This window comes from Berghia stephanieae, chromosome 1 (assembly GCF_034508935.2).
Source record: "Berghia stephanieae isolate SIO BIC M18660-M18661 chromosome 1, UCSD_Bste_1.3, whole genome shotgun sequence".
Classification (NCBI taxonomy): domain Eukaryota; kingdom Metazoa; phylum Mollusca; class Gastropoda; order Nudibranchia; family Aeolidiidae; genus Berghia; species Berghia stephanieae.
The window spans coordinates 59,749,461-59,764,765 of NC_088360.1; the positions used below are offsets into that span (position 1 = coordinate 59,749,461).

At 36.2% G+C, this 15,305-nt stretch overlaps 1 protein-coding gene across 7 annotated transcripts in view; it reads right to left on the bottom strand.

Annotated features, from left to right (window-relative positions):
- Nucleotides 1–15,305, bottom strand: part of LOC144978626 (otoferlin-like) — a 249,745-nt gene that overhangs the window by 78,153 nt on the left and 156,287 nt on the right. For 4 of the 7 annotated variants that reach the window (XM_078924954.1, XM_078924969.1, XM_078924936.1 and 1 more), the window contains exons 12-22: nucleotides 12,792–12,876; nucleotides 7,373–7,488; nucleotides 7,092–7,132; nucleotides 6,563–6,749; nucleotides 5,574–5,760; nucleotides 4,801–5,015; nucleotides 3,978–4,086; nucleotides 3,409–3,535; nucleotides 2,610–2,775; nucleotides 1,214–1,411; nucleotides 578–694 (exon numbers count right to left, since the gene is read on the bottom strand). In XM_078924954.1, the coding sequence (XP_078781080.1) occupies nucleotides 578–694; nucleotides 1,214–1,411; nucleotides 2,610–2,775; nucleotides 3,409–3,535; nucleotides 3,978–4,086; nucleotides 4,801–5,015; nucleotides 5,574–5,760; nucleotides 6,563–6,749; nucleotides 7,092–7,132; nucleotides 7,373–7,488; nucleotides 12,792–12,876 (1,548 nt within the window). Of the gene's footprint in view, nucleotides 1–577; nucleotides 695–1,213; nucleotides 1,412–2,609; nucleotides 2,776–3,408; nucleotides 3,536–3,977; nucleotides 4,087–4,800; nucleotides 5,016–5,573; nucleotides 5,761–6,562; nucleotides 6,750–7,091; nucleotides 7,133–7,372; nucleotides 7,489–12,791; nucleotides 12,877–14,063; nucleotides 14,149–15,305 lie in introns of all 7 variants that reach the window. The other 3 variants (XM_078924961.1, XM_078924929.1, XM_078924978.1) reach the window with 2 other exon arrangements.

Sequence of the window (15,305 nt, forward strand, 5' to 3'; positions counted from 1 at the left end):
TTATTTGTTGGCTTTCTTAAGATCATCATATTCAGATTAAAATCCCAAGGTAACAATTTTATCTGTCATGCAAATTATACGCACGTCTATGCAAAGGGACAGTTTTGCACGGACTAAAAGACTAGAGTATACCCCGACTTGAGACCACAATAACCTACTCCCAAATCAGACTACAAAGATATTAATGGACACTTCGTATTGATGCAGATGAAATGTCTCGTTTTGTTTTGAGATAGGAGGAGAATATTAGTTCTACAACATAAATAAGAAAAAAAAGCGAGCTTTTATAAAGCGCGATATCTACTAAACCTTCTCAAAGCGCTTTACAAGTGGTCTCTAGCCAATGGCAGCACTTAACAAGTAGGATAGACATGACGCCTGTAAAACCATATTGCACTTTTTCTGACAGAGACAGCGTTGTTATCAGCCATGTATTCATTTTACACAAGAGCGCGGTTAGAGAATGTGATTAAAGAGCCTTTTCCCATGACTCAATTATGCGGCGCTCATCGGGACTCGAACTCAGGACCTTCCAATCAGAAAGCTAGTGTTCTACAACTAGACCACATAAACTTACCTCTCTTGACAAGCCTTTCAGCTTTGTAAGATATTGCATTCCGGCCTTTAGTTTTTCTCTCATGTTGTGTTTGCTGACTGTTGCCTTCATGGTTCTCGCCAACGTGGACATTTGGTCCTAAATAAAGATATTTCAAAGTGATAGATTAAAAACATATTTGATTATTTTACAGACTATATTCACTTCAAAGTTTATGTCTGTTATGGGAAAAAATGGGATAAGGTCTTTAGGAATCTCAGACCCTGTAGACACACAAAGTCAATTTTTCCAACAGGTTCTGAACCCACTGTTTTTGATCCAGAAGCTAATGACTCAAACAAAAGTTCACGTGGTCGAAAAAATTCACAAATTCAATTTTGTAGCAATTTCATGACCTCTATTTCCTTATCGCTGATGTTGATTATCAAGCAGTGCTAACTATTGAAGATGACTTTCACGATTTATCTTTATTCAATTAAACCCACTATTCTATAAATCCAGATAAAAGCGCACATTTATTGCTAACAGTAATCAGATAACAGAATGATGCCCATGGCATAAAAGGAGAAGATGAAAAAGAAATAAAAAGGAGAAAAAATTGAATAACAAGAAAAGATATGATTTAGTGCTCCACTCAACGTCTTAAAACTCACATACCAATTCACGGACCAGGAGTTTGTGTCTTTCCTTATCCAGCTTGGTTTTCCCAGCTGCCGATCCTCCACCCGTTCCTTTGACCAAGGAAACAAATTTCGAGCAGCCCTGGCCTAGTTCCTCAAACACACTCCGTAGCTTGACCTCCGGGAACGGTTGTTCATCTTCTATCATCAACTGAGCTTCTGCTAAACCATCGTCCTGAAAAGTAGGTTAGCTGATAATACAAGGGACAGAGACAACTGTCTTAGGTGTAGATTTTTTTAAGTTAATGAGTCCTAGAAATTGGCAAGCATGTATCCCAAAAAGAGAGTGACCTGCTGTTCATGATCTAACAGACTAAAAGCACAAACCCCATCATTTTTTATATCAAAACAAACAAATCTAGTCTCAATTTAGCAATGCAAAATGCAATCGCTATTTGCGGCGTCCAAAATTAGCAGAGAACGTACATACATATTTGTATGTCCTTTGAGGTGTACCTGAATAAAATAAGAAAATTTAATATAATTTGCATACAACAATGATTTCTTGGAAGAGTTGGTGTTATCAATTTCCTTGTTCTTAGTTTTTATATTAGGTTCTACTGAGCGGTACTGCTGTCATAATATTAATACAGATGAGAAAATGTAAGCTTGGATGTTAAATTACAGTGTTGTTTTCCCATTTGTAGTTTAACCGGTAAAAGAGTTTTAAGAAGAAAACCACGGAGGTCCTAATGTCGAAAGCAATAAGTGGTACAGCTTTATTAAGTTTTTCGATAGTTTAATGAAGTGATAAACCTATCGATCAACAAAATAAACCGTAATTGTGCTCAGTCAATGTTTCACTCTCTATTCACTCAGTAGTGACTAGTCTGTCAGATCTGATGGAATGCGTGTTGCTACAAGCTGATAGCTTTTCCAGAGGATAGCAATCAATTGTTACTGTTGTGAATTCCGACTTCATGCTTTTTGTCTCCAAAGGACAACTACAATTACAAAATCGTTTTTGCGACATTAACCATTCATCATCGGTTGAAAAGAAATTGTCGAGAACTGATCATCATCTTTTTGTGCTGAAGATTTTTGTATCACGCATCCCAAAATGTGGTCCAGATAGCTCAGTTGGTAGAGCGCTCGCTTCACTAGCAAAGGAACGTAATCGATCCCAAGTGAAATGTAGAATCTATCAGATACAGAAACCGGGAAAAACTCCGGGCTCAGGGCCTAATTGGTCTGAAGTACTATCACAAAACAGCTCAATTGACCTTTTCATTAATAATAAATTGTCTCTATAATAAATCAATAATAAAGAAATGATAGAGATTCTATAAAGCGTATACTATTGATAACTCGTTGAGATCAGTTTAAAACGTAATAGAACAATTGCATCTTTCCAGTTATGAAAAATAGTTTACCAGTTTTTCACATATTTTGTCGATAATGTTGCTATTGTACATCCTTCTTCTGTGATCCTCAAATAACTCCTTTGCATAAACACACGGTTTGTTTTCGTAGAAAGGTAGGTGAAAATAGCAGTTGTCTTTGCTGAGAGGTTTGGATGCTGCCGTAGTGCTCACCCATCTGTTAGGACACAAAAAGGGATGATTAGTAAAATCAATATTTAAGGAAAGGGAAAATATTTAAAGAAAGAAAAATAAATTGACACATTTATGTAGCTCATCCGCATGGTTTCATCACGATTAAAGTGCCTTAGGATGCTTCATTTAATCCCACAGCAGGCTTCACGATACCATATTTCTTAAGTAAGTATTACAATTCGCCTGTAAGGCGTCCATTTTTATTCACCATGACAATATTCAACACAGTATTATGAGTTGAATGAGGAGATGTACAGAAAGCCGCAGGCAGAATTTTACCGTTTACAGTCACCTAACCGGTACCTTACTGAGGTCAACATGCTTGTATTCGTCACAATATGGTTATGATAATGGTGGTAATGATGATGATGATGATGATGATGATGATGATGAGGAGGATGATGATGATGATGACGATGATGATGATGATGCTGATGATGATAATGAGGATGATAATGATAAAGCAACAAGTCTAAAAGTAATTCATCAGTACCCTCTGCAAATAATTATGAAACTACCTTTGGTTATATTTAGATATGATTGTTGAAGAAAGGTTTGAACCATACGTCCATGACGTCATTTATTGAGTTTTAGGTTTTATCGTATTCAAACTTACTGGGGTGTTTCGATGCTACTGGTCAGTTTATCATCCTCCTTGTCCGAGCCCCCTTCTCCATCTGAGTCGCTCTCCATGCTGTGTCTACACGGTGCGTTGTATCCATCTAACACGTTGCCAGCATTGCCTGGAGATACAGCATCAAAGGCGTCGTTTTAAGGTGACAATGTATTACTTTCTTTCATTAATAAATGCATTCCAACTTGAAATAATAAAAGAGATTTGAAATTATCAAAGTGGTTTACAAGAAGAAGAAGAAGAAGAAGAAGAAGAAGAAGAAGAAGAAGAAGAAGAAGAAGAAGAAGAAGGATGAGTAGAAGAGCAGGACGAGGAGGACGAGGAGGAGGAGGAGAGAGGAGGGCGAGAGGGAGGGGGTGAAGAAGGTTGACGTCAATCGCTTTCTTTCAATTGAATTTCTCATGAAAATTAGATTTGAACACGTCGTGCAACCACTCATCTCTCTTTCGTTTATCCATTCATTTATTGATCCATCCATCAAATTATTCATTCATTCATTCATCCATTCAATCATTCATAGACTAATTCATTCATACATTCATAAATCTCACCAATGCTGATTTCAAAATGGACGGGTTTATCCCCCACTTTACGATCAATCATGGTAGCCTCTATAAAAGTACCAAACAGGAAATATTCATCTTTATGTCCAGCAGCGTTCTGGGATTGGAATAGACAATTTGAAAAATAAATATACTGATATCAGAGTAGGATCAATAAAATATGGTCATATTCTAATTATCTAGAAGTGGGATGTCTATGTAGATCGTTCATTGCACTTCCAAGTTGAGGATTCCGGTTTGAGCCCACCATTGGCATCTCGTTTTTTTGTTGTTGTTTTTTTATCTCAGTAATGTGCCATATTTATATTCCAAATAATGTATGAATCTATCTTGTTTGTGCCTTTTCACCAAGACGATTGGTATCATAAATGCAACCAATTATCCAAATACTTCGTTTTAATTGGACTGTCGACCAGTTTCATGACAGATGTCATTTTGTTTCTCTATCCTGTCTTCTTTCTTTGGTTCTCTCCTTCCCTACTATTTAGCTCACTCACTCCTTTCTCAACGTGTATGAACACTCAGAGTTAATGGTCCCTAAAAGGCATAGGACACATGGTACCTGTAGCATAGACGGTAGAAGCTAGTCGATTTCACAATACTTTCCGCTAGATCTAACAGACCCAGTTACCTAATCACTGCTGGGTGAACAGGGGAATCGGGGAGTAAAAAAATCGTGATTGCTCCCTTGATCGATACGGGCTCCTATATTTGTTAGACAAGTGCTCTGCCCATAGAGCTCTCGGGTTCTCTTGAGCTACCAGGATTCCAAAGAAGGTATTAATTATATGTAATGTACTTCTACTCTTACCTCAGAAATTGGCTGGGACGGCTCTGTCTCAACTTGTGTTGCTCCGAGTTCTTCACCGTCGATAATTTCCGTTTTGACTGCCATGAGTAGTCTTCCCCTGAAGGAAACCCCTTCCCCTAAGCCATCGTTGAGGTGTCCATGCTTCTCTAACAGTTGATAGTATCTTGTAGATCCATATAGATTTACCCAGGCTGGACCGTATGTTGGAAGAAAGCCTGAAAAAATGAGGCGGGGAAATATTAAAGGGAAGTCAAATCAAGTTACGGGAAGGAATGTGTTCAGTTTTGTGTGAGATGAGGCATAGAGAGAGAGAGAGAGAGAGAGAGAGAGAGAGAGAGAGAGAGAGAGAGCGTGTGGTTGTGTGTGTGTGTGTGTGTGTGTGTGTGTGTGTGTGTGTCTAATAAGTGAGAGAGAAAGAGAGAGAGAGAGAGAGAGAGAGAGAGAGAGAGAGAGGGAGGTAGTGGGAGGTAGCTACTGGGAGAGAAGGCGAGCATTGTATTTGCAAGATTGTCAGTTTGCAGTTGGCTGTATGAAGTTTAACTAAGAGAGATGTAAGCTTCAATTAAAAATAAACACTTTGATGAGAAAATATGAGACAAGACGATTTTTTCCACTTAAAATAGAATAAAGAAAAATTAGAATAGTGTTTATCACCAAGCTTTATGCTTTATTGATCGTTTTAAATTTCAGAAATAAAAGCAGACTAGATTTCTGGACTCGACTTCATTTTTTGTTTTGCCAAAAGAGATGAATTTATATGATCCATGTTTTACCTTTCTCCCCTTCATTGGAGATGGCTGATAGGTCAATGTAGTGAGTGCCGATGTTGTCATCGTTGACACTGTCACTGTCACGTAACTGTACTTTGATACGACGACAAAGGGGAGGAAACATCTCGGTAAACACAACTTGTTCGTTCCATACTGGCTCGTAACAACCCTTACGGACCGAAGTTTTACCCTGAAATACACGTTTAAATGCAGGTTTTGATTGATGAAATAGATAACGGATCAGACCTCTGATGATTTTGGGCGTATCAGACCTCTAGATGACGATGTGTTCAGAAGTCTGATCCGCCCAAAATTTAATAAAACATGGTGCGCAAAGCTCGCATGTAGACCTCAGACAATTGATCCGTCGATCGTGAAAATCGAGACTTCAAGGTTTGATGCGCCGATCATCTATTAGCAAGGATGGAAACTTGGAGAGGACAGAATATATTGATTACGTTGACACATATACACACAAACTCTCTCTCTCTCTCTCTCTCTCTCTCTCTCTCTCTCTCTCTCTCTCTCTCTCTTATGGTCTTTTGCAATGTCTGAGATGCGCTTAAGCTCCTGTATTGTTCAGATGCCTTACATAATACAAAAGCTAAAAAGGCTCACATGTGCTATTTTCTTATACCTTGGACATTTTAAAGCTTAGGAGTAGGCCGTTCTTTTAAGTTTGGAATGGTCAAGTAGCTTATAGATCAACGATGCTATTAAGGAAATGAGGTCAAACATTAAAAAATGGTTAAATAGTAAAGAGAGAGAAAATAAATTAAAAGAAATTTATAGTCGGGGGAATAAAAAACGGTATGCCATATTATAAGATGAGATCAACTTGGAGAAGGAACAGAAATAAAAGCAAGACGAAACCATTAAAACAAAAACAAAAAAGAACGGGGTGCTTTTATATAGATCGATGATTCTTTCCTGCTTTTTTTTTTTGTTTGTTTTTGTTTGTAATCAAAATTAATAAAACATCCCACACTTACTTTATGGCCAGCAAAGTGGACTTCAACGTAAGGATCGGTGAGATCAAACTTCTCCCCAGTAAAAGCCTTTTTCACGTTTGCCATGATTCCTGTGTTCATCTTCGGCAGGCCCTCAGCTTTGTACAGTTTGATGACGTAACGGGCCTTCTGACGATCAGCTGGTACTCCATCAGGCAGTAAGAGGTTTCTAGAAAAAAGGTCATCGACCCAACTGTTAACCTTTTTGTATCCTTTAGAAAGGATTAGATCCAGTTTCATATGTAAATTACTGATTACTGAACATAAAACTCCACCATGAAAATGTCTAAAAGAACGGAACTTATTATGACTACGAAATAAGAGTTAAATATTACAAGAATAATTCGGTTTTTAAAATCTATTTGATACATTATTTATCTATTACTTTTTGTGGTGAAGATGGTTTCTAAAAATGTTTTCTGATTTTAAGTAGTTATTCAGTTTACACAATAGTGCCTGATTATATCGGCATATTCTTGTAATTTCCATGAAGTTCCTTTAGTTTACTTACGCTTCAATATCATCATCGTCTTTGTCTGATTTTGGTGGTACCTGTGAACAATGACAGAATAAAAATAATTACCTCCTCTTTCAACTCCCTCTCCTCCTCCTCCTCCCCCCCCCCTCCTCTTCCTCCTCCTCCTCCTTCTCTCCCCTCTCCGTGTTCACTTCAATCTTCAACATTCAATTCTCAGTTTAAAGACATTTTGACATATCATTACAGTGAACGTTTTCTGACCAAAAAGAGAGTTTGAGTTTAGTCAGTGTACAGTGGAACACCATCAAACTTACCTTGACGGAATCGCCCTTTCCAATGACAGCTATGTCACATTTGAGGTAGCCCTTGATGCCTCCATTGATATCGTCGGGGTCCATCAGCATCGCCCACTTATGGTAAAACTGGTGGTCTGGATAAAGTACGTAAAAGCTTCCAAGATTAGAATACATTTCATAATTACTTTCAATAAGGCAACGTTTTAAACTGTTATTTTATAACACTATTTATAATTAAACAAAGGAAGTAACATGGATATCAACTGAGGACAGTAATCATTTCATCTGTCACATTGAACGAGAATGTTCATGATACTTTTATACCTTTAAAATACATGGGAATAATTATGCAGATTTTCTTTTTGTTATATTTTTTTTGCCGAATTATAAATATGTGCAAATTTGAAAATATTCTGATTGGTTGGGCAGAACCATAAATAAGACAACTGGAGATCTTTCTGAAAGTCTCCTATGACATTTTCATAAGTTTTAAAAGCATTCTGATATTACGGTATTTAAAATCTTATATTAATGGTCGGTAGGACACTATTTTCAGTTATCATAAATGGAAAAAAAATAACAATTGAAAAAACATTCACATTTATCTAGGCTTTGCCTTAAAATTTCATAACACATTGTGCCTCTCATTTGCTTCATCTATATCTTTCTAATAAGGAGGTTCTTGAAGACGTGGAAAAGCCAGAGGGAACACAGGAACCATTGCTTTAGAGACGGAAACTTGCATGGTTTGGACCTATGATCAGACATGGAAGCTTGTGCTAGACAGTCATGCAATGGTGCATGGAAGGTCAAAGATGAAGAGAAAGACAAAGGAAAATGGGGCTGGATAACATCAAAGAATGACGCTGTATGAGCTACTGAGAAAGCCAAAGACTAAGATGTGTGGCACTGTGTTGTGACGGATGCATGGCACTACGACTTCATCCATATTTACCACCGACTACAATTGGATACCCATTAATACCTGAGTTGAATGGTTAATTTCCATAAACTGCTTCTCCCCTAAAAAAACAACAACAATGTCAAGGCCAACGTTTGGTTTTCTTGACAGCATATCAGCCAATGACTATGCTATTTGGTTATTTCACTACAAGTATGACTAGACACTGAATATCAATTTGACCCCGATGTCTACCTATCACTAATGAAGTAGCTGACCACTCCAGGGATGGCTATTTGGATATTCTATACATCGTGTTACGATATGTAATTCTAAATGATATATAATATATAGTCATCATTTATATAATGTTATTATGGTGCATGAATTACGAGAAATAAAAATAAATTGCAAATGGTTTATATATAATATATATATAATAATATATATATATATATATATATATATATGTGTGTGTGTGTGTGTGTGTGTGTGTGTGTGTTATTTATTATCATACATTATATCAGCAAATGTAATCAAACATAGCCCTTAATTGATACGAGATTATAAAATACTTCTGTATTGTAAAGATGATAAACGTTTTCCGAGTCTTTAAGTAAATCAGATCATTGTTGTAAGATTGATGTAAGGCCACATATTGTTAAGATTAGTACAACAATACTTAGATGTGTATCATTAGTTAATAACACCCTTATCAGATTGTAATTGAAAACAGTCCATGGAAATGGAAATGGATGAATGTGACATAGATAAACATTTGAATAGAAATAAAATAAAAAGAGAAAAAGAAATATTTTAGACATGAAAAAATATACAGTCAATGAAATATATACAAAGATGTACAATGGATAAATGCAGAAGAGATTAAAAATAGTCAATAGCAAATGTTTGATCCTTATCGAGGATGATGTAAAAATAGAAGTGGTTTTAGTATTAGATACATCACACAAATTGGTGAAAACAAAAAAAATAGATTATTGATGATTATTTCATATGAATTGGAAATGTTTCTTACAAAAGTTTCAAATTATTCAAGTATTCTTGTAAACCCATAGTCAATATCTTCTTTCGATGTCCCCATTTCAGTCACCCCAACATTTTTTCTTTGCCAAACTCATTTTATATGCAATGTTCCGTTAAGAGTAATTGTCTTAAGAAACATGAATGTAAAGTGACCAATGGTATCCTGTCATATTTGTACCAGCACCCCATCTTCAAAAAGTACCGTATGCCATAGTATGATTTAATTAACAATCAAATAATCACGATATGCATTGGCGAATTGTTCCAGTACGTGAAGCGACATCAAGCACGCATGTGCTGATGACGATACGGGAGTAAATTAAGACAATCTATAATGTTTTGTAAAATAATGCCAGATAATAATAATAATAATAATAATAATAATAATAATAATAATAATAATAAAATAATAATAATAATAATAATAATAATAATAATAATAATAATAATAATAATAATAATAAAATAATAATATAATAATAATAATAATAATAATAATAATATACTTTATTCATCCAAATAAATGTAGAAGTTATTTACGTACGGATCAGCTTCAATCAGAAAGATCACATGACTTTCTTCAATCTAATGAATTTGTTAAATAAAAACATCCCCGGCCCCATAACATCACTTTAAAAATAATCTGACGCCCACATGAGTATAAAAAATTTATTTTCTACTCTCTTCCAGATGGTTTGTGCCATTGAAAAGCTCTTTTTTAATAATAGTTACTAGATAAAACGGACCACAAAATAATCCCTCGATGCTATACGACTGAGGGAGATTTTTTTTTTTTTAATTTCTATATTTAATATACACCTTGGGTCAGAAGTTAATCTTGCATCAATGTTGTTACCCATTGTTAAAAGTATCATTACAATGACTAATTCAGACTAAGGACTTGTGATTTTATTTGTTATGACCTCTTTAAGGTCTTTAAATGCTATGTCAAAAGGGTGGAAAAAAGCACACAAACGTTATGCAGGATCAAACATTATATAGTTGGAAAACAAGGTTGACAGTCGACTAGGGTATCAAAGAATACAGGTGGAGAAGAACACTCAAGATATTAATGCTACACCCGGATTAATCTGACTAAATATAGTCATTTGATTTAAAATTATAATCACTCTCCTGATAATATAGTCAAGCATAATTTGTTAGTAACTTATAAATAACTGCATTTGTTATCTTCTTCTCCAAGTATCTCATTCCTCTTCCTACTCCTCTTCCTCCTGCTCTTTTCCCTCCTCTTTCTCCTCTTCTTCCTTCTTCTCCTACTCAGCCACCCAAACCACCACCACTTCCTCCTCCTCCTCCTTCTCCTCCTTCTCCTCATCTTCTTCTTCTTCTTCTTCTTCTTCTTCTTCTTCTTCTTCTTCTTCTTCTTCTTCTTCTTCTTCTTCTTTTCTTCTCATCCTCTCTCTTTCCTTTTTCTCTCCTTCGCCTCTATCCTCCTCTCTCCTCCTATCCTCTCTCCTCCTCCTCCTCACTCTCTCCTCTCCTCCTCTCCTCCTCCTCCTCCTCCTCCTCCTCCCTCCTCCTCCTCCTCCTCCTCTCTCCTTCTTCTTTCTTCTTCTTCTTTCTTCTTCTTCTTCTTCTTCTTCTTCTTCTTCTTCTTCTTCTTCTTCTTCTTCTTCTTCTTCTTCTTCTTCTTCTTCTTCTTCTTCTTCTTCTTCTTCCTTCTTCTTCTTCTTCTTCTTCTTCTTCTTCTTCTTCTTCTTCTTCTTCTTCTTCTTCTTCTCTTCTTCTTCTTCTTCTTCTTCTTCTTCTTCTTCTTCTGTTTCCTCCTCCTCCTCCTCCTCCTCCTCCTCCTCCTCCTCTTCCTCCTCCTCCTCCTCCTCCTCATCCTCCTTCTGCTTCTCTCTTTTTTTTTCTTCTTTTTTTCGTTATCGGTCTCTCCTTTTAACAACTTGCATGTGAGTGTTGACCATTTAAATATCTCAAGAACAAGAGGACAGCTTGTTTTTAAAAAAAAATGAATTATAGCATATTATATGAATTAAAGAAGTGAAGTTATTTCACATATTGTGCTTAGCTGAATAGTCAAAACACTTTATTTTTCAATTTGGCCGGAAAACTCTTACTTTAGACATGAATTAAGATTACCTCCTACTTATCAAAAAGTCTAAAACCTGAAACTTTTGAGATTTCTGAGGTATAAGACTTTTTTACAAGTTGAAACCAATTTTTTAAATGATATGTGAAATTAGTATTTTCTGGTCAAAATGAAATGATTAGGTCTGTGCTGTCCAAGTCCGTCTATATTATAGGTCAAGCAATCGAAATCAATTTAATCGAAAAGAGAAGCAAAGAACCATTTATTAAAAGAGATTTTGCTGTTACTACATGTAATACCATTGGTAAATGATACCCACTGCTTAGGAGACTACATTGGTATACTCGTATCAGTCCAAATTATGTATTTAGATCTTCGATGTGTCAGAAACAGAACATCGCTTGCATAATAAATCAGTTAACCGCCGTACTCTTAAAAAAAAACACGCAGTTAAACACTTGGCCATAAAACTCGCCTTTCAAATATCGATCGATTAAAATGACCTTCATCTTGGAAAAACTCTCAAACCTAGGACTTCGTTATATTTGATAATTTTTGACAAGATGAGGTTCATTTAACTCGATCGATATTTGAAGGACGGTTCTTTCCGGAGTATGGCAGGTAACCGGCTACTGCAATATTAGATGGAGATGGGTCGCCTTTGTAACATTTGAAGATTATAGTCATGACTTATTGCAAGGATTAGAAATGATGTTTGATTATTGAAAGCCAGCAAATGAATCTCTTTTAAGCAGTGAGCATTGAATTACACTGGAAAGCAGGTGTTTGGGAATTAAGATGGTGAGAAATACGTTTGTTGTGGGGAGTAAAAACCTTAACGTTTATCCAGGTTGAGAATGATTATGGACGCTTTAATACTGATTAAATTGGTTTCAAGTGTGACTTATAGAAAACATGATGGCGATAATGATGACGACGACGACAATGATGATGATTATAATGATGACGACGACACGATGATAATGATGTTGATGATGATGATGATGATGATGATGATGATAATGATAATGGTGATGATGATGATAATGAGGATGATGATGATGATGATGATGATGGTGATGGTGGGGGTGGTGGTAGTATAGGTGGTGGTGGTGGAAGTGGTGGGCTGGTGGTAGTGTTGGTGATGAAGCCACTGCCACGGACGCAGCATCTACCGCTTTCGCTGCTGGTCTTTAAGTTGGTGATAATGATGATATTGATATTAATGGGTGTGAGGTGATGGCGGTAGTGTTTATTGTTAATCACTGTAATGATAACGATGATGGGATAATGATCACGACGACAAAACATGACAACTATCACTACACAAAAACTACCAGGCTAAGGAAAGCTACAGTCACGACGGCAAGCAAACCACAAGCCCTACCGCCTACCAACTAACAGACTGACAAGACAGTGGTTTTCCATACTACCTTGCTGAGCGTAGACTGTAGAAACGTCCAGTTTATACGAACCCATGACTCGAGAAGTCTTCAATATACGGCCAGATTGACAAACCTGGGGTAGAGGCATCGGCATCATCAATTTGATTGCAATAGTATCATTCCAAATCTAAAATATTACACGCACTTCAAACTAGCCTTAACGACCAGTTGCAACTCACCATCCGTGCATCCAATAAATATGGACAAAGCAGTCACCAGTAAAATGATGTTATTTAACTGATTTTAAGACTTTCCTACGTCTTGAATCAATCAAGACAATATCTTACCTTCTCAAAGTGACCATTTCGTGTCCTGATTTTCTATGTCCTTCTGTGTAGATTTATTTGTGTATCAATCAGATATTATAGATGTTTGAGGTTAGGTAAATTTGTATCGTGCTGTTTGGGATGAAACGTGAACGATGAAAAGTGCTAGAAGTTGTAATTAGGTAATTGCGTGATTTAAAAAAACGACAGGGATAAACAGAAGCTTTTATAAAAACAAAACTTTCTGAAGCAGATTAACCACGTATTATCTGTTTCAATTGATTGAGTGATTAGAAAAAAATAAAATGGGAATAGAAACGAACCAAGCATGCAATAAAAATGGTGAAAACAATAAACAATGACCAAACTTTCATTGGTGCCGTGCACTCGTGTAGATTGTTCATGAAGCAAAAAGCTCAAGCAACTTTTAAGCATAGATCAATAATATCCCCAAGCGTTGATGAAATGGTGAACAAAAATGAGCAATTTGAGTCTAATTGGAGGTTGATTTTTTTCATACCTTAAACTTCTAGACTGATTAAAATATAATTTATGCATTCTATCTTGATTCAACAAGGATATTATCATTACAATACATAAATCTATTTTCTTGAAATCTCAATTTCCTTTGAATCTATCATGTTGAGGTATTAGAACAGACCCGCAGAGAGTATATCAAACTGTCAAATCCGTGAAATGGACATCAAAATAGTAAAAATTGTGATTCAAAAATGCGATGATTAAGAAATAAAGGAAATTTGACGTTGTGTGGTCTTATTTTTAAATTAGCCAAAATACATTTGAAGCAGTTTTACTGTGATGACCATCAATGGCAGAGACATTTTCATATTTCGAAATTGATTTTAAGCAGAATAATGCAATTCCAATGATATAAATATGATGCATAGAATAAAGATATAAGAAAAGGCAAAAAAGATATAAACACCAAGATCATATAAGAAATGTGATGTCTAGAAACATGCACGGCAACTACCAAGGGTTCTGTAAACAGTCGCCACATCAAACTTGAAGCTTCCGACCACAACGCCAGACCGCAAGAAATTGCGGGAATGCAGGACCTATGTATATGTAGAATGAGTAGAATAAAGTGCTCCAGTGATTTAGGGAGCTGAGTATGATAACACAGTCCCATCTAGCAAAATTAAATTGTCATTTGCTGTATACCGACATTAACAAGACTGATTGGATATTTGATGTGAAAATAATAAGTTTGGTATTGGGCATGTACACGTCTAGGTAGTCCAATTTTAGTTGAGTGATTTCCTTTGAAGTTTATATCAATAAAAAAATAATGGATTCTCATTTATTTGTAACTGCAAAAGATTACATTTTGACAACTCTGAACTGTGTACAGATATTTCTAGCTTTACAGATTCAACGATCAATGAAGGGTTTGAACTTCTGAACAGTGGGGGGAGGGAGGGGGGAGGGGGGCATTATTTAATGAAAAGAAGCATCTTATTTAAACTTCCTAAATATCCGCCTTACAAAATTATTTTCATAGGCTCAAGAAATTCCACGAATGGAAACGAAAAGCACTCTGTTATTCTTTATCGACTGAGCTCAAGAAACTTATTACATCTCTACAAAATAGGGCCATTCGTGGTCAATGACATCATGGATGAAGTGACAAGAGGTGATTGCTAATGATGATATATAAACAACTACGTTACTAATAATACGTTACATTTAGAATGATACGATGATGGTGACTGACAGTGTTGGAGGCGCTGACAATGATGGCATTGTGAGAGCATGAAGCACCACTGACAAAACAACAGGAAGGAATATCACACACAACATCAACTATCTTATCCAGATGGGTTTGGGCCAATGTGCACATATAACAAGGTCTGATAACTGAAGGCAAGTATGGGCTTGCCTTAACATTGTTGGTATGGACAACATTGTGCTGTGGTTTGAGAGTATTTCCATTACAACAATAAGCCCATAATGAATTGGGTTATCAGACCTGAAAATAAGTACACGTCCATTTTAGGGAGGTGGGGGGGGGGGGGGTATAAGGAAGGAGTGGAAAGAGGGCTTACACATTCAGACAGATCACATTGACTTGTGTATGTATGTGTATTGATGTTTGTGTGAGTGCGTGTCTGTGGTGTCTGTGCGTGTCTGTGGTGTCTGTGTGTGGTTCAGGTTACCAGCTGTCGCCTTTTAGGCGCATTTTCTTTACAATTATATTACTCAATCAAAGTAG